At 46.6% G+C, this 27,428-nt stretch overlaps 1 protein-coding gene across 1 annotated transcript in view; it reads right to left on the reverse strand.

Annotated features, from left to right (window-relative positions):
• Positions 1-3,443: 3,443 nt before the first annotated feature.
• LOC140592358 (chitinase-3-like protein 1) overlaps positions 3,444-27,428 on the reverse strand; it is a 137,532-nt gene continuing 113,547 nt past the window's right edge. The window contains exons 2-13 of the mRNA XM_072715874.1: positions 7,577-7,618; positions 7,280-7,331; positions 7,170-7,199; positions 6,594-6,798; positions 6,407-6,463; positions 6,156-6,321; positions 5,905-6,029; positions 5,242-5,365; positions 4,932-5,114; positions 4,498-4,614; positions 4,287-4,413; positions 3,444-3,891 (exon numbers count right to left, since the gene is read on the reverse strand). Of these exons, the coding sequence (XP_072571975.1) occupies positions 3,683-3,891; positions 4,287-4,413; positions 4,498-4,614; positions 4,932-5,114; positions 5,242-5,365; positions 5,905-6,029; positions 6,156-6,321; positions 6,407-6,463; positions 6,594-6,798; positions 7,170-7,199; positions 7,280-7,331; positions 7,577-7,603 (1,422 nt within the window). The 5' untranslated portion in view covers positions 7,604-7,618 and the 3' untranslated portion in view covers positions 3,444-3,682. The remainder of the gene's footprint in view (positions 3,892-4,286; positions 4,414-4,497; positions 4,615-4,931; positions 5,115-5,241; positions 5,366-5,904; positions 6,030-6,155; positions 6,322-6,406; positions 6,464-6,593; positions 6,799-7,169; positions 7,200-7,279; positions 7,332-7,576; positions 7,619-27,428) is intronic.

Genomic DNA, 27,428 nt, shown 5'->3' on the forward strand with positions numbered 1-27,428 from the left:
TTAATGTAAAATAAAGTTGTCCTCCGAAGAGGGGGGGTGGTGGTGGGCAATAAAGAAAAAAAAAAGAATTAAGGTGTACATTATCCATTCTGGAGAAGATCAATTGGGATAAGCCACACTGAACAAAATATGTTGTTCCCAGATGTGCAATTTAAATTGGTATTACCACAAACTAACGGCCATGTCTATCTAAGGGTAAGATGTGCTGTTTGAATGTGAATATGTGATGTAATGTCTGTACAAATTGTAAAATCTGTTGAGGTGCAACCCAAAACACCTGTATCATATACTGTTGTGAGTCAGTAACATACATAATATAAGTAATTGTTAATTAAGTAATACAGATGATATGAGGTGTGAACCTGTGAAGCTGGTATGGCATGTTTGGTGTCAAACTGATGGACAATCACTCCTGATTCCAATTCCAAGTCAGTGGTTACCATGAAAGTGGACGTATCAAAAGTTACACCAGCTTAATGAAAATCATCAGTAAAGGGGGAATCAGTCTGGTCATAAATCCCAAAAGGACTGATAGACCCCCTTCCGAAAGCCCGCCAAATGGATGGTCAGTCATTGGTCCAGGAGTCGAATTACTGGTCATCCCTATTCATGAACTTTAGACCATAAAACCTGGCACCTCAGAACTAGGGGGGAGTAGCAGAAAAACAAACAAACAAAACCAAAGAGGCAGAGAACATCAGCCCATGAGAAGAGAAGCCCGCAAGAAGCCCTCCTGAAGCTTGCCGATGAAGGCCCAGCTGGACAGAGAACTGCAACCAAGATAAAGCTTCACAAGGAGAGAGAATCCAAGGGGCTCCACTCCACTGCTCCAAACGCCGCACCTTCCTGAGTGCCTTCATCCCGTCAGCTCATCAGCCTATGCAACCAACTGCCAAGACCTCTGTAACCAAGTAAACCAACTGCCTTTCATTCTAACAACCTAAGCTGTTCTGTTAACCTGCTATATGACTTTAGGGTCATATTTCCACAAACTGGACTTGCTTTGCAGAACAGTATTTCCCTTTTAAGGTTACTCATTTAAATCCGGTCATTGCATTTCCGTAATTACATTGTTTGTTTCTATTCCATTATTTCATGTTTGTTGTTTGTGTTAAGTGTAATGTCTGTCTTATGTTAGTTGTAGTGTTAGTCAGGAATAAATGCATGTCTTTTACACAACTTCAGCCTCCGTTCATTGAGTGTTCACAATAGTCCCTGCCTCTGTGCGATCTGGCTACAAGCTCTGAAACCTCAAACTCGCCTGAAATATCATGAGACTCTCTCTCATCGGCCGTGAGGGGTGCTTTGCTACCAATCGTTTACATTACCTGGTGATGCAGCTGGCTAGACGAGCCTTCTAACCCAGGTTACTAAGCGATACTGGTAATTAGTGAATCCCACGTAAGTCTTACATTAACATAATTGAGTTTGGAGGAGCTGACCATTCGACAATTGCTTAATAATCAGCATTAAATAATAATTTATTAAAATTTTATTAATTTCAAAACATATTAGTGGAGATATTAAAATTTACCTGAGCTAATAATTCCTACAGGCGTCTGTGCCTGGGTCGTGGGACTTCCCCACTGGCGGACGAGTGTAGTGTCAATAAAACTCTTGTCAGCCACCAGAGCTTGTGTGTTGGACCCCCACGAAACAGTTGCCTGTAGACAGTTGCGATGAGCCGAGGAGGGATATGCTGGAGCTACACCCACCAGTACCCTGCTCCTCACTGGTGGGTGCAACCTTTTACTGGACACATGGAAATGAAATGTCTGACTTGGCCACAATACAGACAGGTCCTAGCCATTATCTGCCTGCATCTGCTCAGGTGTGGACTCTGTGGGGTTAACAGGAAGAAATTCTTGTGTTCCTCCCTTACGCATCTCCGGCACTAGTAAATCTTTGTATCAACCCTAATCGCCAAGCTGACTAGCTCGTCAAATGAGTCAGGGATTTCGCATGTGGTTAGTTCATCCTTTTTGCCCTCACCCAGTCCATTGTAAAAAGCAGCAAACTGAGCTTGATGGTCCCATCCGCTTCACATAGCCAAAGTACAAAACTGGATGGCATACTCAGATACGGACTGGCCCTCCTGTCGGAGCTATAATAACTACTGAGCAGCCTCTTGTCCCTGCTGGGAAAGAAATGATCTGCAGGATCCCGGATCCCCGTTGTATTACCCCAGCGGGGAAAGTTGTGGTTTGCTTGCTGGGGGAGAAACAAATAGGGACTCAGCGATACGGGAAAGTGTTGTGGAGAACTCAGTCAGTCCCGTATTAAACAACATACTTATCTGTTAAGGATGCGGAGAAGAAAGGACACTTGCGCGGAATCAGGAGGGAGGAGCGGCTTTATTGGAGATGTAAAAACTCTTAGGGATTGCTGCAAGAGCGAAAAATAACTCTCGTTGCTACATCCAAGGCGACAGACAGAAAACACAGTCAAAAACAGGCGATGTGTGTTGGAGATCAGAGGGCTTAGGTAGGTATGCGGTTGTTCATGGACAGGCAGGAGTTGGGCGATGAGCGTCGGATATCAGAGGGGGCAGGCAAGTCTCGGGGTCTGGGGGCAAAAACAGGGTGCAGGTAACCAGGCAGACAGACAGGAATAAATGGACCGACCATGAAGATCTCGCGTCAGAGTTTCAGATCAGGTAAACTGAAATAGGCTCCACTGATTAAACTGCTAGAAATCAGCTGAGAGGTCAGACTGCCCAAGAACTGGGAAAACCAGACAAGCCGGTTGTGAAGCACGTAAACCGGGCAGTTTCCATTTCTCAGGAAGGTAATCCTCGTCTGAGTCTCCCCAGGGGCGTGGTCCTTCTGATATCACTAGGGGATCCTGGGGTTGGTCCGTGACACCATCAGTTGTCGCAACTTTCAAATGTGGAAAAATCCCAAAGACTTTTAACCAGATTAGCCAATCAAATGTCTAGAATGATTGGCAGAGAAAACCTCTCTCTACTCTGTACTTTTTGGGTTACAAATCATCAGCCAATCAGTGGTACGTATTAGCTGGGGGGTCGAGATGAGCACAGTTTTTGTGCTGGAGTTAATGCCAGAGGATGTTTGGAACTCTGCAGTTATTCAGTCAAGAGGGTGTTGGTGACTTTTACATACTTCATGGCTAATTTGTGTTGTTCCTAAAACTTCCATTTTGCAATAATGCCAGTTGACTAAAACCAGTTGACCATGAAATATCTAGCAGGGAAGAAGTTTCACAAATGGACTTCACAAAGTCTGACTGCATGGATAGGTGCTTGATTTTATACACATGTAGCAATGAGTCTGATTGAAACACCTGAATTCAATGATTGATAGGTGTGTCCCAATAGTTTTGTCTATACTGTGTTTTATGCAGGGGTTGTTGTGCATTAATCATTGCATAATGTATTTATATGTTAGATTTGTAAAATCACATTTAAATAAAAAACAACCACATTTTCATGTTATTTTAATGTTTTTTATTACTTTACTTATAGAATTAGAACCACAAATGGCACCTACTACTTGTTATTTTCTGTAATCATCGTACATAGCAGAAAATAATGATATTACAGTTGTACTGTGACGTTTCTTTAAAAAGATGTTCTAGTGTGTTAAATCAGCAAAGCTAAAAATATATTTTGGTTATTTACTGACAATAACTGATACGTATTGAAACGGAAGTAATCTCTCACTCAGAGAAAACTACAGCACTTGCAGTCATCCACATAGACTAGGCCAGGCTGACATTGGTGAAGGTAGGTGTTCCCAAGGAAGCACTGGAAAAAGGTTGTCTGATCAGCAGGATTAGGATACAACCCATCGAGCTTTCCAGTGCAGAATGAAGAAATTGGATCTCTGGTGGTTGTGGGACGAGGAGGTGTAGTTGGCTTTGGTGCAAATCCTGCGAAAAAAGAACACATGTTTACATGACTACAAATCCATTTCTCCATCTATTTTCAAGCCAAGACAAAATAAATCACAAGGTGGTGATGCAACTAGGACCATACATCAATCCACCACAGAACAGTCACAAACTGTCAAAGATACATCTTTGGAATATGTAGGAAATATCTAGAGAACACAAAATAAAACACAAGGGAAACATGCAGACTTTGGGGGATTCATAATTAAGAAACTGGTCCCTAAATGTCACAGGTTAAGATCCAAGAAAAAAAGCCACTCTTTTAACCTTTGCAACTGATTTATAAATAAAATTTATAAAAGGGTAAGAAACCCTATTCTGTAAGTTACTTGGGAGACAAGCATTAAGAAAAAAATTCACTTTTTGCTGTTTACCTAGAGAGTTACGAAGGTGGTTGACAAGAGGATACTGCATTTCAGCACAAAATTCTCCATGAAAGTCATCCATGTCCAGACTCCAGACAAAAGCCCCGCCAAGGTTGTGTTCCCTTAACCACAGGACCTATGAGGAAAAGTAGATCAGTCAGCACTGGCCAAAATGCAGCTACATATTATATCATTAGAACAAAGTTATCTTAATTCAAACCTTATTTGAAAAGCTTTCCTGGTTATCATACCCCACCCAGGAGTCACTTTGCACAGCATAGGGTACTTTCTGGTCTTCAATCCAATGAACTTTGGCAGCTTTCAGGAACGAGCACACCTAAAAAGAAGACAAATATACAAAAAATATAAATAAAAGTGTAATGCATCCATCTTCCAACCGCTTATCCTGATCAGGGTCATGGAAAGTCTGCAGTGTATATCAGGCCTATACAGGGAAAACAGATTAACTCAATAGACAGGTAGAAGAACTGGGATTCTAACCTTTAACCCTAGAGTTGTGAGGCCACTGTTCCACCTACTGAAAATAATTTCTAATTATATAAAAGCATCATACTCAGGCTAAAAAAAAATCATTTGTTAATTATTGTTCATTGTAAAGCTATTTTATTTACCTGAAGGTTATGCCATGATTACCTCATAGTATGACCAAAAACCTGCATCACGGGTGTAGGGTCCTGCAGAAGCTGGGCCATTAGATGGAGCACCAATGGAAGCCATGGAAGAGGTCAGATGGAAGGTCCGACCAAAAGTTGGGAAACCCATAAGGAGCTTCTCAGGTGGAGCTCCATGTTCAATCCAGTAAGTAAGAGCTGAGTCCTACAACAGAGTGTGTGCATATTTAATTGTCCTATGGTAAATTATTGGTAGAATTTCATTTTTATGACATAAATGCTTTGTTTGCTCTCTCATGATTTAATTGGATCCGATGTATACTTTTTCTTACAATGTTATAGTCAATGTAGTTTCCTTGATCATCTGTGCTGCGGTAGAGAGGACTGTTGTGTCCAGTGACTTTTTCCCAATGTCCATGAAAGTCATAAGTCATGACACTGATGAAGTCTAGCTGGCTGCATTGATATAGAGCGATGAAAATTATGTTGTAGTTGTAGATAGGAAAATTCAAGAGGCTAAAACAATTTTCACATAGATTTGCTTAGCAGACATCTTACAAACATAAGATCAATATATGTAAAATGGAAAGCTTTGCCATATTTACTGTATACGAACTGAAGCAATTTAAATTAATTTACACGAGCAGTAACAGTACCAATACAGGTCCTTGGCTAGTTTACACAACATTTGTGTTATTTTTTAATTATTGTTGTTTGACAGTTATCTTTTTAAACAATCATAAAAAACCACACATTTGCCCCAGTGACCCTGAATTAAATAATGGATGACTGCCTTCTGTCGGCAGAACTACGATTAAACCAGGATTAAAAATAGAGTGGTCTCTTGATTTTTTTCAATGCCTGTATATCATACTTCAGGGTTTTGATGAAGCTCTTTGAATATTATTGGATTTGGTTTCATTTAAATTGACATTTTCTCCATGTTTGTCATTGAAGTACCGAGATGGTAATTCAAGATGGATGTTATTTCTTACCTTGATATATTGGATATCTCATATCCATGTTCAATGGTGGAAGATATAGATGCTACTTTGGCGGATAGCAGGAGCCTGGGCAATTTATTCTCTCTGCTCTCATTGTCAAATGCATTTTTGAGCTCCTGCAGGCAATGCATGAAAAAAGAGGTGTTAGTAAATGCTTCTTTTATTCATCATGCAGAGATGGATATAAAATAATTACTTCAAAGGGCTAGCTGATAGCACAAAAGTTAGGCATGATAGCTTACCATCACCAAGGCTGTGAATTTCAGCTTATCCTCAGGGGGGCTTCCCCCCTGTCCTGGGAATTGCCAGTCCAGATCAAGCCCATCAAAGCCATGTGTCCGTAGGAAATTGACACTTGACTCAATGAAGGTATGACGGTTCTCAGGCTTGGAGACCATGCTTATGAATCTAGGGAAGGTCAGTTATAATAAGTGTCAAATGTGTATGTATAATCTATAGATATATATAGCAATTAATAGCCACAACAACTTACGGACTTATTCCATTCACCCAGCCTCCAACTGACAGCAGTGTTTTCAAATTAGGATTTCTATGTGGAATAAGAAATGATAACTAAAAGATTAATTTAAAGCAAAATGGGTTAATGCGTAGTATAATCAAAAATAAGTCTTAATTTTAATGCATATAAAATTTTTCATTTTTCAACTCATGATACGTACAGATTCTTCTGCTGATTCAAGGACTTGTACAGTGTCTCATCATTCCATTCAATAGTTTTAATCTGGTTGTCATTGCCAATGGTGGCAAGAGCATAGATGACATGGGTGCAGAGGAAAGGGTCCACATCATCTGGTGTGAATTTTCCACTTCCTGGTCTATACTGTGACCAATTTGTTAAATAGCAAACCAATTTGGTCGATGCAACTAAGGAAAAATCTGACTTTAGTTAAATAGACCTTAAATATAAACAACAGACATTTTAAAAAAGGTAAATTAATTGGATAGATAACCTCAGAACATAAACATAACAGTTACATTATTTGTGTGTAATTCAATTGTAGATGAATTTATCCAAAAACTTAAAATCCTATTTAAAATTATCCTAACTAAAATGACCTGGAATGTGAATCTCAAGTATTAAGTATTTTTTGTTATTTTTTTATATATATCTGTGTGTGTGTGTGTGTATATATATATATATATATATATGTATGTATATATAGATGTATGTATATATATATGTATGTATATATATATATATATGTTTAGTTTTACAAGGTATTTTCCATGCTTACCTATAGGCAGCACAAAAAGAATGCCTAGACCTAGAAAAATAAAACAAAAACAATTTTTTGTCTATCACACCTGTGTAATACAATGAAACATATCTCTCATTAGTACTTACCTGCCAGTACAATAAATCGGACCATTTTTCCAGCATTGAAGTCCAACAATACCTAAGAATATGATTTTAGATTACCTTAGATTATCACACAAATCAAATGTACAAATTGTTTTCACACCTCACTATATATATATATAATTCTGGAAACAAAATGTTATATATATATGTATATAACATTTTGTTTCCAGAATAATTTTTTGTTACAATATGCTTAGTATTTTTCACAAATACTGCAAAAAGAAAGTTGATATAATGAATATTTATTTCAACATTTTACATTTGGCAGAACATATTTACCTGGAAATACTCCACACAGTGCAACATGTAGACCAGAATGAATAGATTTATACTCCTTTGTTAATGTTTGTGTATCTATATGATTACCTAATAACAATACATATCAAAGTTCATTTGATAAGTTACCAGTAAGAAATATTAAGATATATCAATCATTAATAGCACAACAGTAATAGAAAACCAATTCTCCCAATTGGCACCACACTCCTGTAAGTTCAATTACAAAGTTTACTCATTATATCTAATAAGCTGGCTCCTTTAGATTCAAAGGAGCAGTGGCTCTATTTCAAAAGTCCTTTCAGATTACCAGACTCATTTGCCGCAAATAGTGATAACCCTGTTAGAGATAGTGAGTCCAGGAACTCTGTGAAAAAATGAGAATACAGCATCTGTGGAGGGCATTGATTCACTGGATAACTATGAATCTCATCTAATCTTTTCTACTTTTCCACCATTGTCCAATGCCTGCAAAACTGAACCTAAAGAAATAACCTGTCTGTCAGAAAATGGATATTCAATTCAATTCAAATTAATTCGATTAAATTTTTATTGTCATTAACACAATGTGTGGGCAGCTTCACCAGAACATATGAGACATCGTGGGACAGGGGAGGTGAAGGGAGGGAATATACATAGATACAGTAGGACTTACATTACATACATTTTACATAAATTATACATACATACATAAAATAGACATACATCACATGTAAATTATTCATACATAAATTACACATACATTACCACCATTATACATTATCCAGACATGCATAAGTTAAACATATAGGCTAGATACAGATATGCATATTAACATATACATACAGATATACATATCAGCATGTCTCCATAGATGTGGTAATGTTTAACTGAGGTACTGAAGTAGCGCTGAACAGTGCAAGGTAAACATAGTACATATAAGGCAGAGATAAAATTGTGCAAATGGCAAATTAGGGATCAGTTTGGGGGAGGGGGGTGTAAGTGTGGTGAATGAGAGGAGTTCAACGTTCAGCAGGTAGACGATTCAAGAGGTTAACAGCTTGAGGGAAGAAGATGTTGCTGAGCCTGGAAGTACGGGCACCAAGACTCCTGAAGCGCCTCCCAGAGGGCAGGAAGGAGAACAGACTGTGGTGGGGGTGGCTGCTGATGCTGAGACTTTTACGAAGGCACTGTTTGTGATGGATGTCTTTTATTGCAGGGAGCTGGGCCGACTTGATGAACCGCTGCAGAGCCTTCTAGTCAGCAGATGTGCAATTACCATACCACACTGAGATGCAGCTTGTTAGGATGCATTCAATAGTAGAGCAGTACAAGATAGAGAGGATTCTGGGAGAGAGGCATGCATGCCGCAAGAAATGGACTTGTCGTGCTGCTTTTTTCACAAGGAAGTATGTATTATTCATCCAGGAATTGTTCTCGCTGTTGTATACTCCAAGAAATTTAAAGCTGGGTACACACTCCACTTCTTTTTTTTTATCTGCCCACTGTAAATTAAAGTTACAGTGTAAAGATAGATTCCAATGTGACCACTCCGAACTCACCCGCCCTAGTAAAGTGATCATACAAAGTAAATAAATAAATAAATAAAAATGGAGGAAAAAAAATAAAAAGGGGGGGGAGGATACAGAAACAACAATCATAACAATAACAGACATTAATCACCATGGGGGGAGAAAAAAATAAAAAATAATAATAAAGTTGGGATGGAGAAAACAAAGTGTAGGGGAATGCAGGATACACCACCGGAGAGCAGCAGACCCCCTGCCCGGCCCAAACCCAACCCCCCAATTCACTTAGAAGGGCCTGGGGCATCCCAGGATTCCCTGGACCGCCCACCAGGGCCCCACCACGGCACAGTAGAACCCAGGACCATCCGGCCCGCAGCCCACGAGAGGAGGCTGCCCACACCAGCCAGGGCTGCCTGCATCCCCCGCATGATGGATCCTCCTCACAGTGGGCCCCCCGCCCGCGCAGGGCCAGAGACAGAGAGTTAGGGGAGGCCCCTCAGCCCCCATCACTTCCCCATCCCATGTTAGTGTAAAGTGTGTATGTATATATGTGTGAGAGAGTTGTGTGTTTATGTCTACAATGCATTAAAATTAGTGGGTGCAGTTCGGGTATGAGGGCCCCACCACTAGCAGACAGCGGAGTTCCCCATCCCCCTCCCCCGCACCCCAAGGCCCTAATGTAGTATGGACTGTGTATATGACTAAAGTGCAAAAAACGGGCAAGCAGTTGAGGCACGTGCACCCCACCGCTGGCAGACGACAGAGCACCACCTGCCTCAAACCACCTCCTCAGCCCTAGTGTCATGTGGTGTCTAATATGCAAGTAAAAATTGAGGGGCAGTGGGGAGGTGCGCCAAGACTCCAAGAAATTTAAAGCTGGGTACACACTCCACTTCTTTTTTTTTATCTGCCGGCTGTAAATTAAAGTTACAGTGTAAAGATAGATTCCAATGTGTCCTCATATGACCACTCCGCCCATATTTCACACAACAGTTTTGTCATGTGGTGTCTAATATGCAAGTAAAAATTGAGGGGCAGTGGGGAGGTGCGCCGATGACAAAACTGTTGTGTGAAATATGGTGGTGGGCCAAGGGCCTGCCAGGAGTGTCCCCCCCCCACCCCCCTGCACCAGGGCCAGATCCCCAACTGGCCCCGATTAGACCACATCCCCGGCCCCGCACAGCTGGCAGGGGCGGCCAACCTGCGCCAGGGGGACCCCCCCCAGGCGCAGACCGGAAGAGTCCCACCCCACCACTTCTGATGGGACCCCAGCTAGCAGCCAAGGACGGGACAACCCCAGACCCAAATGGAGAGCCGGTCTGGCCAGGCAGGGTGACCCCGGCCACCCCAGGCCCCCACCCCCAAGCAAGGCGTAGGCCCCTCCAACAATACCCCCCCCCCAACCACCCCACAGTGCCCGAGGGCCCGATGCCAGGAACGCCAACGGCAGGCACCGACCCGCCCCCACCAGGGGACCAAGCCCGGACAGGCCAGGCCCCACTGCATGCGGGTGACCACCCGCCCGGGAGCCAGGGCCGCAGCCCCAGCCGACAGAGCCCACGGCCCAAACCCACAGGCAAAACCCAGAGGCCCCACCCCCCGATCCCCTGCCCAGAGCGCTGCTTACCCAGGGGGGGGCAGAACCCCCCATCCCCCGCACTGTCCCCCACAGGCCGGGCCAACGGGGCCAACCACGGGACCCCCTGCCAAGAGGAACACCAGAGGACCACAACCACCAGGCTGCCCCGCCCCCAGCCCCCAAGACCCCTCCACCCCAGGTGATATTACATTATAAAATTTATTATTGGAATCAAATGTTCAAATTCTGTCAATTGATTTTTCTTACAGGCAGACATCCTCTCCATGGAAAGTCTAAGAGTAGATTTTTGAACTTAGTTATGTTTAAACTCTCTTTAGACTTCCAGTTCAGAAGGATTGTTTTCTTGGCAATGATTAGTACTGTGAGAAGCATGCAAGATTTATTCGTGTCTATATTAATGTTAGTGAGGTCCCCAAGCAGGCAAAGTGAGGGGGATAGTGAGATGGGATGCCCTAGGTGTGTCATTAAGTCTTCACAAATCCAAAGCCAGAATTTGTTGACTGGCGTACAGTACCAGAAAGCATGAAGGAAATGATCTGGTGCGTCCTTCTTACAAGTTACGCATATGTCAGTGTTTCTGATACCCATCTGGAACATCCTTTGCCCTGTGTAGTGTGTTCTATGTAAAATTTTGTACTGTATTAGCTGCAGGTTGGAGTTCTGTATTCAAGCAAATTTGCCTCAAGAAGTTAGTGTCTGGGTTTCCCATTTGTGTGTAGGGAGTGAGAGTGTTGTATCATGTATTGTATTATGCTAGATGCACGTGTATCCTAGATAGTAGTCTTTTAGTTGGAGTTATTAGGAAGTGTCATGACCTGCTCGTACGATCCTTGTGTGTGTCACACCCCCTCATTTACCTCATGTGAATTCCCGATTGTGATCACCTCTGTCCTGTTATTTAGGCTAGTCTTGTGTATTTAGTCCGCATCTGAGTCCGTTTTCCCTAGATCCGTCATTGATGTTGTGTGCCGTGTTGCTCGTTTCCCCCTTAATAAACCCCGTTTGCCTGTATAATTTACGGCTCGACTCGTCTGTCTGCCTGCTCACCTGAAACGCGACATGACAGGAAGTTTGCTTACTTTAGATGAAAGCTCTATATCTAATTGCTTACGGCACCATCTATTATGTATTATTGATTTAAGTTGAAGATATTCTAAGTATTTGTTTTTCTCAATGCCATAAGTTTCTACTATTTTGTCAAATGAGATCATGCGATTGTCTTGGATTATATTTTCGAGGCGCATTCCTTTATTATGCCATGCTGGGAAGTTTATCATTTTTTTATTTAGCAGGATGTCAGGGTTGTTCCAAATGGGTGTCAGTTTGCATGGGACCAGTGAAGTTTGGTTCATTTTAAGAAATTCCCACCAGGCTGTCAGCGATGTGCTGATATTAATGCTCTTAGAACAGCAATGTCATTTAAGTATATGACTGATAAATGGCAGGTCCTGGATTCGAATATCGTTACAGAAAGCTTGCTCGATATCCAGCCAGTTAAGGTCTAATTTGTTTTGCATAGTCCATTTATCAATCTATTGGCAAGAAAGTAGTTGTACAAATTAGGAAGCTCCATACCCCCACAGTTTTTAAACTTATTCGTGGTGGTTTGGATTTCCATAGATATTTTGAAATTAAGGAGTCCAGTGATTTGAACCAAGCCAGCGGTTGGTTGACTCAGAACCATTGAGAACGTGTAGTTAATTTTTGGCAAGATCATCATTTTGATTGTTGCTACTCTTCTCAAAAGTGATGAGGGCAGATTATTCCACTGTGCAAGGTCATCTTCTATCTTTTTAAGCAGAGGACTGTGATTTAATCGCGTCAGATCTGACAGCTTGGCAGAAATGTTAATACCCAGGTATCTAATGTCCCCAGATTGAAGTGGGATAGTAGGATTGAACTGGAAGTCACAAGATATTGGAAGAATAATTGACTTGCTCCAATTAATAGAGTAATCTGAGATGGAGGAGAACTTATCTATGAGTCTTATAGTTTCAGAGAGAGAGCCCTGTGTATTCTGAAGAAAAAGTAATACATCATCCGCATAAAGACTAATTTTATGGGTTATTTTTGCTGTTTGAATACCCTTGATATTATTATTTTTCCGAATTGTTGCTGCCAATGGTACGATAAATATACCAAATAGTGATGGAGAAAGTGGACAACCTTGCCTAGTACCCCTTCTGAGAATGAAGCTTGGGGAGATTTAGTCATTCATTTTTACGTAGGCTTTAGGTGAACTGTTGTAGGATCACGCAGGCCCCACAGCCAGTATTTTATGGCCGCCGAGGGAGTGAGTCGGCCATGCCAAGATCTCCCTCCGTACCTCTTTGACCCAGGGCCCCTCTCCAGGAAGCCGAAGCCCGCATTCCAATGTTTATGGCCCTCAAATGGAGGACCCAGATAGTGGAAAGGGGGGGAGATCCTGCATCTCTCTGGAGTGGGACAAAGCTAAAATCATATGCCATCTATTGTGTATTTGACTGTATGTTATCCTCACTATTATTTGGCATCATTACTGTAAACTTGGTGGATGTGTATGTGTCAGTCACCATTGTCTTCTATTCCTCTTATGAATGTCCCGTTGTATCTTCACCACTTGGACAATTATATACATATATATATATATATATATATATATATATATATATATATATATATATATATATATATATATATATTAATATGCACAGATATAGGTAAACACTGGGGTTATCCAACCACGTGCTCACACCTCTCTCAGAGAATAGGGGAAATGAGTTTAAGTGGTGTAACCAAGTAGGTAGAAATGTTTGAGCACATAGTTATTTAGTTAATAGAACTAAGGAAGGCCCCCACCCCTCACCAAAAGGGGGGGGGAAGGGGTAGAAATGCGGTTGCTTATCTATGCCTTACAGTCGTAAATCAGAGATTCGCGCTCTTTTCCTGCCTCCCTTTGTCTGAAAGAGACTATGCAATGTATGTGAAAACTTGTGTACTGAACCCCTTTTTAATAGCCCGATTTGCTACATTTTATAATTTGGCAATGTATAATCAACACTGTTCTTTTACTGAAGTAAAGAAAGTTACCCAAGCCATCCTTAATTAGGACACACTGTATGCAATAGGGTACAGCTTCAGTAAAATATACCTGAACTTGTCACAGCTGTGAGGTATGCCACCTAGCCATGTATTCTGTACATTGATGGCAATAATAAGCATGCACCTCATAAGAGGAATTATAAATTAATCAATGAAAATTAGCGAAGGTTTGGATCGAAGGTGGAATATCATGTTTGGTATCGATGTCATCCTAAATTATGTCCGAATGTGAATCCGGGGACGGATTACCACACAATTGAACCTATCCAAAGCTAAATTACTTAATTAAAATCAGCACAAAATTTGGCCAAAGACCACCATAAATCTATGGTGCCATTCGGGGAGCCTGCAACCGGCCCTTCGGACCCAGGTACCAATTCTCATTGGGTATGAGTCGGACCCGGGGTCATGAATATTCATGGAGCCCACGGGGCATAAAAACCTCACACCCGGAGAAAAAAAAAGAAGTCATCGAAAAAGGAGAAGAAAACGTAAAGCCTCCAATCCAAGACTGCGGGAGAAACTACGCGCGGAGAAGATAAATCTACCATCGAAACTACGAAGCCTCTTCGCCGCGAGTTTCAACAAAAGACAAAGCTGATCCCCACTGCAATCACGTAAACTCACCGACAACTCTCTCATAGGCAACTAGTACCGGCTGATTTACACTGAAATTTGGGTTGCCTGTTTAGATCCTAGGCTTGCCGTTGCAGAACAGTATTTAATCAAAGCTGATCACTGTTTCCTACTGTAAATCCATTTTCCGTAATTTCGTTATTGTGTTTGTATGTATTATGTTATGTTTAATGTTTGTCCTGTTTTAGTGTAGTATTAGAATAAACGCATGCTGTTCACATTTTAAATCTCCCTCTCTGTGCTTACAATAAGTCACTTTATTGGTCTGAATCCCGTTACTGAGCTTTGAAGTCCCACTCGCGTCCTCAAGTATCGCGAGACTCTCTCTTTGGCCAAGAGCTGAGTCGCTAGGTTACAGAGAGAAGCTAACCTGGTGGACGGGCAGCTATCTTAGACTGAGTAGTGATACCAATGAATGAATTCCATTCACATTCTGGACTTAAATCATCCAGCTCTTTACCAAGTGGGACTAATATAAAGACTGTGATATCGGAACAACAACTCAAACCTAATATTCCCTATTTAATTGTATCAATCATAATCAATTCCCCTGAACATTGGTGGAAAACCACCCCCATTTGAGCTGTTCAATTCCTACACTGTATAAAATTTTAATCAGGTTACGAAGTCCTTGCTAAATCCAACTCTTAGCCAGTAGAAATTTCCAGTTTACCCTGTCAAAAGCCTTTTCTGCGTCCAATGAGACAATTATGGCTTCCTTATTTTGAATGTTGCAGTAGTCTATTATGTTAATTAGTCTCCTCATGTTGTTAGTGGACTACTGTATTTGGCTTTAATGAACCCTGTTTGATCCCAGTGTATTATATAAGGTGTTCCTTTTTCAATTCTACTAGCCAGTGCCTTGCTTATGATTTTAAGATCTACATTTATGAGTGATATTGGTTGATAGCAAGATGAGAGAGCAGGGTCTTTGTCAGGTTTAAGGAGGAGGTTAATATCTGCACAATTCATATTTGGAGGAATGCTGCAAGTTTCTTTAATTTCTATAACCATTCTATGGAATAGTGGTGCTAGCAGAGGCCATAATGTTTTGTAGAATTCTGCTGGAAATCCATCTGGACCTGGGGCTTTCCCGTTATGCATACTGTCACGCCCCGCTCCGTCCGATCCTAAAGTGTGCCACGCCCACCTCGTTACCTCCCGTTTCTCCCTGATTGTTCTCACCTGTTGCCTGTTCCGTTTGCCTAGTCTTGTCCATATTAGTCCGCGTCTCCCACTGTTTCCCAGATCGGTCATTGACGTTCGTCTGTGTGCCTTCCCCGGTTCTGTTTCCCCGATTAAACCCCGTTATTTTTGACTTCCTGGCTCCTTTTCCCTGCTTCCCTGCTCGCCTTCGTACTGTGACGTAACAGAATGACCGATCTCTCGAACAACTCACCACAGCAGGATGAAGATCCGTGGCTTGTCCTGCTACACGAGGTGCAGTACTGGCGGGATCAACCGGAGGTCCAAACGAATCCCTGCTTGGCTGACCTGGCCAACCAGAGTTGGACCCTCCTACAAGAGGTTACCCCGCTCAACGAAGCGCACGCACTGGCGGAAGTACGCTCCAGCCTTCAGCAGCTCGTCGGCACAGTGACAGAGAAGCGGCTCCAGCCGCTCGCCTGGACAGAGGCAACTCCGCCTCCACCTACCTGTCATGGCCGGCAAAAGAAGAAAAGGCGAAGGGGAAAAGGCGAGGAAGCTGCTCCGACGGTCTTCCTAGGGGTTTGCTTTTTATCCCCAGCCTCTATCTCTGCTGACAGTCAGGAGGATCCCCTCCTGATCCAGCCGGCTCCGGAGATCACCACAGCCGCTCAGCACCTGCTACTATCAGCCTCCATATTTCAGGGCGGCCGCCTGGAATATGTAGGGTTCAGGGCGGTTTTGGACGCTATACCCCGGGTCCCTAGAGCCCTTAAAGGGGCAGGTCCGGAGCAGGCAGGTCCGGAGCTGCCCCTTTAAGGGCTCTAGGGACCCGGGGTATAGCGTCCAAAACCGCCCTGAGCACCGCCTACTGCTGCTGCCGCTTTGCCAGCGGCACCGCCTGTCCTGCCTGACCCGCCTGACCCACCTGCGGTCCCTGCAGCTGCCGCCGCTCTGCCTACGGCACCGCCCGAGGTGCCCGCTGAGGCGCCCCTTACTGGCCACGTGATGGCGGCGCCCCCTGCTGGCCACGTGATGGCGGTGCCCGCCGAGGCGCCCCCTGCTGGCCACGTGATGGCGGTGCCCGCCGAGGCGCCCCCTGCTGGCCGCACGACTGAGGTGCCCTCCGAGGCGCCCCCTGCTGGCCACGTGATGGCAGTGCCCGCCGAGGCGCCCCCTGCTGGCCACGTGACGGCGGTGCCTGCCGAAGCGCCCCCTGCTGGCCATGTGACTGCGGCGCTCGCAGAGGCGCCCCCTGCTGGTCACACACCCGCAGCCCTGCCTGAGGCCGCCGCTCTGCCCGCGGCCCTGCCTGAGGCCTCCGCTCCTCCCGTCCAGCCCGGCTCTTCCGACTTGCCCATCAGCCCGGCTCTTCCGACTTGCCCGTCCAGCCCGGCTCTCCTGTCCTGCCCGTCCAGCCTGGCTCGCCTGTCCTGGCCGCGGCTCCGGCTGCACCGCCTGCGGCCATCGCCCCCTGCTCTGCCCCAGCCTACACCCTCGGGCACCTCCCTCTTGACTCCCTCGCCCTTGCCCCGACAAGGCCGACACCCCCCAGGACCCCACCTTTCAGTGTCCCGTAAGGGACGGGGACATAGGCGTCGGGCCTGGGTCCCGCCTGCCCTGCCCCCTGGCTCGCCCGTTCGGCCCCTGGCTGTGGCTCGGTGGCTGCCTGCGGGTCCTGCGCCGTCGGGTCGGCGGTTACCTCCGGGCCCTCCCCTGGTTCCTCGGTGCCGGTCCTCGGTCCCGCCTCCGGCTCCATGTCGGCCGCCTCTGGGCCCCCCTGCTCCGGCTTGGTGTCGGACGGCGCCTTCCCCGGCTCCGGCTGCGCCTCCGCCTGCCGCAGCTTCCCCCTCCTGCCTGCCTGCACCGGTGTTCCCTCCTGTCCCTCCATGTCCCCTCCGTCACTCCCTAGTCCCGTTCCCTTGGCCCCTGAGTGATCCCCTCCTGCTCCCTCCTCCCTCTCGCCTGCGGCCCCTCCGGCCACTGCCGGTCGCCCGTCTGGGTTCCTTCGGGCTCCCCTTCTACCTCCTCCCTTTACCTTTCTCCCTCCTGTCTCTGCTCCTCCTCCTCCTGTGGGTCCTCTGTTCACTCCTGGCCCCTTCGTGTTGCCTGTGGGTGTTCCTTCTGTGCCCTCTGTGTCTCCCTTCTCTGTCTGTCTGTCCGCCTTTCCTGTTCTTTGTCGGGTCCTATCTTTCTTTTCGTCCTTGTTCCTGTTTTGTGTCTCTGTCCTGTTCCCGGTCCCTCGTTAATTTCTTGGTTTTTGTCTTCCAGGTCCTGTTCCCCGGTCTCGTCTCGTCCGTCGCCTCCTCTCGGGCGCGCCCGGTGTGCGCGCCTTTAGGGGGGGGTTATTTCACGCCCCGCTCCGTCCGATCCTAATGTGTGCCACGCCCACCTCGCTACCTCCTGTTTCTCCATGATTGTTCTCACCTGTTGCCTGTTCCGTTTGGCTAGTCTTGTCCATATTAGTCCGCGTCTCCCACTGTTTCCCAGATCGGTCATTGACGTTCGTCCGTGTGCCTTCCCCGGTCCTGTGTCCCCGATTAAACCCCATTATTTTTTACTTCCTGGCTCCTTTTCCCTGCTTCCCTGCTCGCCTTCGTACCGTGACGTAACACATACATTGTAGTGCATCGTAAAGTTCCACTATTGAACGAGGTAACTCTAATTCCGTTATTTGTTCATTATTTAATTTTGGTAGGTCAATGTTGTTTAAGAACTCTTCTATTTCAGAATTGGTTGGATTAACTTAAGATATTGCTACTTTTTCTTTATTCTGTTTTAGTTGGTTTGCTAATAACTTACTAGATTTATTACTATGTTCAAAATTGTCCAAGCGTAATCTCTGTAAGTAAAACTGAGTTTTTTTGTCTTTTAAATCTTGCAGTTCCATTTTACATTTTCTCAGTTCATTGAGAAGGTGTTTTTCTTGGCAGGCAACATGTGCTGATTCCAAAGTTTTAATTTTCTGTTCTAGTTCTTTTTCTTTTTGTGTGCTGAATATGAAATTATTCTACCTCCTATTACAGCCTTTGCCGTCTCCTGGAGTATGCACGCAGAGATACCTGGCAGGTCATTTGTTTCAATAAATGTTGTCCAATCATGTTTAATAACTTATATAAATTCTGAGTCCATTAGTAATAATGTATTCAGTCTCCACCGTTTAAAAGGTGGTGCACTAGCTTTTACAGTGACCATCATAGTGACAGGTGCATGGTCACTTATTGTGATAGGGTGAATTTGTGTCTCACATATACCCTTCATAACTGAATTGCCGGTAAGAAAAAAGTCTATCTGGGAGTAAGAATGGTGGACTGGCGAGGAAAAACGTGTATTCTCTGAGCGTGGCATGAAAAGTACACCAGACATCGCATAGGCCAAAAATCATTTTAATGTTTCAGATGACTGCCAAGTATGGCAACTAGCTGCTGTACTACGTCTGTCAGATTCTGGATTAAATACTGAAGTTGAAGTCCCCTCCCAATATAAGTTCTGTGTCTGAGTGCATTGATATTGCAGCAAAAAAAGTGGTGGAAGAAGGAGTCGTCATCACTATTTGGACCATATACACTCACCTGAAGGATTATTAGGAACATCATACTAATACGGTGTTTGACCCCCTTTCGCCTTCAGAACTGCCTTAATTCTACGTGGCATTGATTCAACAAGGTGCTGAAAGCATTCTTTAGAAATGTTGGCCCATATTGATAGGATAGCATCTTGCAGTTGATGGAGATTTGTGGGATGCACATCCAGGGCACAAAGCTCCCGTTCCACCACATCCCAAAGATGCTCTATTGGGTTGAGATCTGGTGACTGTGGGGGCCATTTTAGTACAGTGAACTCATTGTCTTGTTCAAGAAACCAATTTGAAATGATTCGAGCTTTGTGACATGGTGCATTATCCTGCTGGAAGTAGCCATCAGAGGATGGGTACATGGTGGTCATAAAGGGATGGACATGGTCAGAAACAATGCTCAGGTAGGCCGTGGCATTTAAACGATGCCCAATTGGCACTAAGGGGCCTAAAGTGTGCCAAGAAAACATCCCCTACACCATTACACCACCACCACCAGCCTGCACAGTGGTAACAAGGCATGATGGATCCATGTTCTCATTCTGTTTACGCCAAATTCTGACTCTACCATTTGAATGTCTCAACAGAAATCGAGACTCATCAGACCAGGCAACATTTTTCCAGTCTTCAACTGTCCAATTTTGGTGAGCTCGTGCAAATTGTAGCCTCTTTTTCCTATTTGTAGTGGAGATGAGTGGTACTCGGTGGGGTCTTCTGCTGTTGTAGCCCATCCGCCTCAAGGTTGTGCGTGTTGTGGCTTCACAAATGCTTTGCTGCATACCTCGGTTGTAACGAGTGGTTATTTCAGTCAAAGTTGCTCTTCTATCAGCTTGAATCAGTCAGCCCATTCTCCTCTGACCTCTAGCATCAACAAGGCATTTTTCGCCCACAGGACTGCCGCATACTGGATGTTTTTCCCTTTGCACACCCTTTGTAAACCCTAGAAATGGTTGTGCGTGAAAATCCCAGTAACTGAGCATACTCAGACCGGCCCGTCTAGCACCAACAACCATGCCACGCTCAAAATTGCTTAAATCACCTTTCTTTCCCATTCTGACATTCAGTTTGGAGTTCAGGAGATTGTCTTGACCAGGACCACACCCCTAAATGCATTGAAGCAACTGCCATGTGATTGGTTGATTAGATAATTGCATTAATGAGAAATTGAACAGGTGTTCCTAATAATCCTTTAGGTGAGTGTATATTGGCAATACATATCTCTTTGTTATATGTTGAAAATTTTATAATTATGAATCTTCCTTCTGGGTCTATGATGGTGTCTTTACAGTTGAAACATATTCTTTTGTTAACTAAAATTCCTACACCTCTTTGTTTTTAATTATAACTAGGTAAATATACATGTGGACATTCTGGTGAATTTAATGTATACTGTCCTGATTTGGCTAAGTAAGTTTCCTGCAGTAGGACAATGTCTGCCTGTAATGTTGTTAGATATTCTAAGATTTTATGTTCCAAGTGACAGCGTAATGAGTTCATGCTGTACTAACTTAGCCCCCCTGAGTACAATCCAAAGTTAAAATGGATGGATGTGTGCGTGTGTGAATGATTGTGTGTGCACGAGTGTGAGTGTGTCAGGAGGCATGTGTATGTGAGTGTCAGTGTTTGAATGTATACATGTATGATGTTAAGATGAGTGGATGTGTGCTTGTTTGAGTGGGCGTTGTTGGAGTACGCCGCTCCACCGGGTCCGGATGAGAAGGGAACACGCAAAGGAGACTCTCAGTTTGATTATAAATGATACTTTTATTTAGTAATGCATTCTATTGTTAATGCCTCTTATTGCTTTAATACGAGCCGGCTCGGGAACAGACTGCCTACACACCCCCAGTGTGTCAGCTCAGCGTGTTCTAGGTGGTAAAGCTTTACGCAGTCTTATATACTTGCATTATTCTGGGTTACTTCCTTGTTACATTGTAGCACACAAGCGAAAGAATAAAAGTCAAGCTGGTATATTTCCATTACGCAGTCTCTCATATCTACTGGGTTCTCAGAATCTTTGTTGTTCACAGGTGCAGACATACTTCTCGGAACAAGATTCCATATAAGGGGCAAGCAGAACATTCGTGGTTATAGGTGTGAGACTGTTCTATGCTTTTTGCAGCAGCTCAATGTTTTGCAGACATATTTCCTGTCGCGCACTCTGTCAGCTCTCCTGCCTGCCGCCCCCCACAATTCCCCCTTTTGATCTCTGACCAGAGATCACCCTAGGACTACGGGATTTTTGGGTATCCCCCTTTTGATCTCCACTAGGAGATCACTTTTGGAACACCGTCTCATCCTGGTCCTCGTCGGGCCCGAAGCCGAGGAGGGGCATCATGTGAAATCCTGGGGGTTCACGCTTCTCTATGGCGGAGGAGATCAGGCGGACTGACAGAGCACGTAGGCAGGGGATGCAGCAGCACCCGCAAGTGACTAATATTGCAGCAAATGTAGCCATAGATATGAGAAGCGAAGCCACTACATCTTTCCACTGTAAGCATTTTAACTATCGCGTATACCCCAGTTGTTCCCCCCAGAGTCCCCCTTTTCATCTGCCGTCCTCCCATCGAGATCTGCGCCGCTGGGGACTGCTGATTCTTCAACCGGCCAGGGGTAGACTACCCTGCCGGTTTGTCAGGTCGGGGAGTATTCTGCCCCTTGTGTGACCTGAGTTGAGCCTGGTTCGTCCGAATCAGGCGGTTCTTCTCCGTTCGTGAGGTTCTCCTGGATCTCCCCCACGGTTCGTCCTGGCTCCTGAGCCGCGGCGCACTGGCTCCAATGGAACCACGTGTCTCCTTTTCCTTTCAGCCGCACGGCGTGGGACGTCCTCTCGATGACCTGGAAGGGGCCGGTCCACCTGGGCTCTGACCACTTCCGCTTGATGACTTTCAGTAGAACCCACTCGCCAGTGTGTGGCTTGGCCGCGGCTGTCTCTGGTGCAGCTGCCTGGACTTGTTGGGAGAAATCTGAAACGATAACTTGCAACCCATCATAGTATGGTCTGTATCCCTGCCCCCTTTTCTCAGCAGGGTTCCAGGCCAGCTCTCTCGGCGGGCCCGGAAACTGTCTGCCTGTCTGCAGCTCATATGGTGTGAAACCAGTCCCCCGATTCACAGAACACCTTGCAGACATCAATGCCAGTGGCAAAGCGTCGACCCAATTCATTTTGGTCTGTGCACAGATTTTAGCCAATTTCTGTTTGATAGTTTGGTTCATTCGCTCCACCTTCCCCTGGGACTGTGGGTGATATACCGTTCCGAACGCGTGTTTTAACCCCAGTGCCTTCTCTACCCGCCTCAGGTCCTCATTTTTAAAGTGCGACCCGTTATCTGACCGGATTCTATTGGGGAATCCGTGCCGTGGTATGTACTGATTGATCAGAAATTTCACCACGGAGGCTCCATCCTCCTTTCTGGTGGGCCATGCCTCTGGCCACCCAGAGAACGCGTCCACGCACATTAGCACGTACTTCAACCCTCTTACTGACATCACCATGTCTGTGTAGTCTATGACTATCTCTTCCCCCGATTTGACACACCTGGGAAATTGTCCCTGTCCCGGTTTGACTGTGGGATGCGGGTTGTACATCACGCAAATGGCACAATTTTTCACATACTCTCTTACCATGTCTTTCATGAATGGGTGCCACCAGCCTGCCAAATTACTCAACATCTGTCTCACTCCAGCATGCCCCATCCCGTGGGCCTCCTCCAACACTGCCTGGCGGAGGTTGCTTGGGAGCGCTAGCTTTCCCTTTTTGTTCTGCCACACACCGTCTGTCTGCTGTCCCCCTCTTTCCTTCCACATTGTCAGTTCCTCTGGGGAAGCTTTCTTTTGTTCACCTTTCACTATCTCCAAGTTCAGTCGGAGTCCCGGCTGAACCTCTTCTTCCACCGTAACCAGTTGTTTGGCCACTGTATATCCTGTAACTCGCTTTGCTTCCGCATCTGCTACTTGATTACCTCGGGCGATCGCTGTCCCCGTGCCCTCATGACCCTTACATTTCACCACTGCTACTCGAGCAGGCAGCAGCAGAGCTTCTGCAAGCTCTCTCATTTCCGTTTCATGCTTGATCGGCTTGTTTCCTGCTGTCAAAAACCCTGCTCTCAGCCACTGGCTCAGTTCTACGTGCACCGCTCCTACTGCGTAGGCTGAGGTAATGGTAACTTCCTTTCCCTCTGCTAGTTTCAAAGCTTCAATTACTGCCACCACCTCTGCTCTCTGAGCAGACTGCGCCCCTGTTAGCTTTTCGGCTTTCAACGTGACGTATGTCTGATCTTGCCTTGCTACTACCGCATATCCTGCTTGCAAACTTCCTGTCTCTGTTCTGAAACAACAACCGTCTGTGAACCATTCCTCTGTTCCCTCTATCTTTTCTGCTTCCAAATCTCCTCTGACTTTTTCCTCCTTCTGTACCCTTCGTTCGCACTCATGAGGTTCTCCCCCTCCCATTCGGTCTGCCATGTTAATTCCTTCATGGGAGAAGTGTAAATTTGGTGCTTCCAATAGTCTACTGAGCCTCTGCTGTCTGAGCGATGTCATGGTGAAGGTCTGTGAGTTCACGTAAGCCACCACACTGTGTGAGGTTAGGACATGAAGTGCATGTCCCATCACTATGTGTGCTGTTTTTTGAATGATTTTCGCAATTCCTGCTGCGTGTCTTGTGCATGCGGGGTGTCTCTTTTCTGTGGTGTCGAGTTTTATGCTCAGGTACATCAGTACTCTCCTCTCTCCCCCTTTTTTCTGAAACAGGATGGCGTTGACGAGCTCTCCTGTTTCAGAAACATCAAGGTAGAATGGGAGGGAATAGTCTGGCAAGGCTAGGTCCGTTGCCTGGGCGAGGCGTTGTTTCAGGGTAATGAAAGCTTCTTCCGCAGCCTGGTCCCAGTTGAGGAGAGCCCCAAGACGGCGAAGGCCGTGTTCCCGGACCAGGCGTCGGAGGGGCTGTGTGAGCCCCGTGTAGTCAGGTATATATGTGCGGCTGTACCCTGTAAGTCCTAGGAAGGACAGCATGTCCTTCACTGTGGTGGGCTGTGGGTGCTGTAGGATACTGGACCGATGGGCTGGAGAGAGACCTGTCCCTGTGCTGGACAACACTCGACCTAGGGATGAGACAATTGTCCGTGCGACCTGCAACTTGTCCTTACTGACCTTAAATCCTCTGTCTGACAACTGGAGCAACACAGCTCTCGTCCCCTGCAGAGCCGCTTCCGCGGACGGTGCCGCGATGAGGAGGTCATCTACGTACTGTACCAGGGTGACGCCTTCCGGGAGGGGGCAGCCCTCCAGCGCTCGTCGCAACACCTGATTGAAGACACCCGGAGAGAGAGCAAACCCCTGCGGCAGACGAGTGTAGCGCAGTTGCCTACCCCTGTACGTAAAGGAGAAAATGTCTCTGCACTCTTCAGCGAGCGGCAGACAGAAAAAAGCGTTAGCCAAATCAATGCATGTGAACCATGTCTGCTGCGGGGTCAGGTTAGTAAGGGCCACATAAGGATTTGGGACCGGAACTGTGGGAGTGAGCAAGAGGTCGTTCACGGCGCGCAGGTCATGTGCCATACGATACTTCCCTGTGCCTGCCTTTTGTACCGGGAGGATGGGCGTGTTCCACTGCGACGTGGACGCCTCCAACACCCCTCCTCTCAGCAGGCCTTCTATTGTCTCGGCTATCCCCTCCTCTGCCGCTGGTTTGTGAGGGTATTGTCTAATCCACAGGGGACCTTCCCCAGGGCGCAGCTGGAACTGCACCGGGGTACAGGCGATGAGGCCAACGTCCGTGGGACTAGTGGACCATAGGGACTCGGGCAGTGCAGCTAGCAGGGCCGCTGCCTCTGGATGGTCCATCTTTTCACGCCCGTGATCCCTAGTTATTTGTTCGTGTTGGAGGAGAGCAGTGTCTTGTGCAGTAACCTGAATGCAGTACGTGCTGCAGGAGGGTGAGAAGGAAACGTGTGGGACCTGGGTTGGAACCCAGTCCCCGGCGCCCCTGGCTCTCTTCACCATCGGTCCTAAGTCTTTAGCCTGATGTTTAGGGTGAAGGGCCAGGGAGACATGAGGGACGGCCTCCTGGTCCATTCGGTACCAGGAAAGCTGTTCTGCAGTTAACCTGGTGGCTGAGGCGACCCCTTCAGGACCCACATATATACTTTCAGAGACAACTTGCCACTGATGGCCTTCCAGCTGCTCTGCGAAAAGGTCTCCATACCACTCCGTGTCCTCCCTGTCATAGAAAAGGGTCACATGGAGGGGGTCGGGAGGGGGCACATAGGGCTCTAGGAGCGAGATCCAGGGCCGCCACGCGGAGTAAGCTGCCACTATGCCCGCCAGGCTGGGTTCTATCAGGGCCCAGTAAATGTCAGCTAGTGCCTGGTCCTGGACGGGCCGCATCAGACACTGTCCCTTGCCCCATGTCCATGAACTGCAGCGGATGTGGGTGCCCCCAGGCAAGGTGACAACCAGTCCATCAGCACTGCACAGGATTGATGCTCCCAACTTCACCAACATGTCTCTCCCCAACAAATTCACAGGTACAGAGGGAGACACGAGAAAAGGATGGAGTAATGTCTGTTTCCCCACAACCACTTTGACTGGCTTAGTCACTGGCAGGTTCTGTTTCTCCCCCGAGAAGCCCACAACGGTCACCGTAGATGTAGACAGGAACTGTTGTCCTGGGGCCACGATCAGGGTGGAATACGTGGCTCCTGTGTCCACTAGGAACGGCAGTTCTTTGTCCATGACCAAGAGAGGGAGCATGGGGTCTGCCTCCCCCGCTCCCTGGGCCACCCGTGGGCACCGTCAGGCCTGATTAGGCCCATCCCAGTCATCACTGGCCAGGAAAGGGAATTGCCCCGCAGTGATCACGCCCTGTGCTGTAGGGGCTGCCTGTGCGTGTGGTGCTATCACCTGTGGAGCCACGGCCGGCCCCTGACCTCCGGGAAGGACACTTCCGTTCTGACCTGCAGTCCCCGCCGGAACCAGACAATCACGGGACCAGTGTCCTGTTCCCCCACACCTGTAACAGGCTCCGGGCCGCTATCCACCTTGCAACGCACCCCTTCTCCCGGCCCGGCCCCTGTATCCCCGGCCCCAAGCCCCTCGGCCTCGACCCCATTGTTGGCCCCACCCGCCTTGTTGGTAGGTGGGGGGCCCATACCACGGGCCGGGAGGTTGTAATGGGGGTCCCTCTGGTTGTACCCCCGCCACCATTTGTTTACTCTGTCCCTTCTTTTTCTCCTCCGTCGCCTTTTTCCTAGCCTCACCCACCTGCAGTTTTAATAACTGCGACTGTAACTGTTTCACTTCACTCTCCTCCTTATGTACTTCCTCCTTTGCTCTCTGTAAGTGGTGGACCAGGTGTCTGTCCCACACCTGGGACTCGGCCCCTGGGAGGTCGGGACTATCTAACATTGCATTCCTCACTCCCTCGGGAACTCCCTCCAGAACTGCACGCCTGAACCACTCTCGCTGATATCCCTTTTGTCCCGGATGGCACCCCGTCCGCCGGGTCCAGTCCTCCTTACAGTCATCCAAATACTCTCTCGGGTGCAATTTGGAGTCCCAGAAGAATTTTGGGACCACCGCTCCACTTGGAGCGGGGAACATTTCGCGCAGGACGTCACCCAATTTCATTATCACCCTGGTTAGTTCTATGTTATCCTCTCGCCTAAGAACTCCTGCTCTAGCCTCTATTTCTAACAGAGTGTGTTTGCCCATAGACCTGGCAGCCACAGCACGAAAGTCTCCTAAGGCTAAGTTCTGTCCTGTTGTTAACTGGTCCAATTTCTCTAACCATTGTCTTCCCCCCTCTGCGGGTGGAGGTAATTTATCCGTAAGCGCCTGGACATCCCCTATGGAGAATGGCTTGTATCTATCGTGCATCTGACCTGCTTCCCGCAGGAGAGGGAGCTGCATGGCCTCCAGAGTCTTAGATCTAGTTGTCATATGGTGTTTCCTCCCTCCTTCCTGACGCATGTCTCTCCTACCTACACTGGCCCGTTCTTTTTGTTCGATCTGATCCTGCAGTCTCTGGAGTTCTGCCTCACATGCTCTCACAAGGTCATCGTCTCTTAAAGGAGGGTCTTCCTGCAATATCCCTGACAGCGTTCCTGTTATGTCGACTCTGGCACTCTCTAGCCCTCCGCGGCTGTCTGCTGAGGGGTCTGTTTCCCAGACCCCCGTCAATGCCCCCGCTACTTCCACTCTGGAACTTTCTTGTCTGTTTAATAGCGGGTATAGTCTCTCTCTCCCTGACATCCGGGCCCCCCGTTTCTTTAACTGAGCCCTCTTCACTCGCGCCCCGAACGGCGTGGA

Source organism: Paramormyrops kingsleyae, chromosome 8 (assembly GCF_048594095.1).
Source record: "Paramormyrops kingsleyae isolate MSU_618 chromosome 8, PKINGS_0.4, whole genome shotgun sequence".
Lineage (NCBI taxonomy): Eukaryota > Metazoa > Chordata > Actinopteri > Osteoglossiformes > Mormyridae > Paramormyrops > Paramormyrops kingsleyae.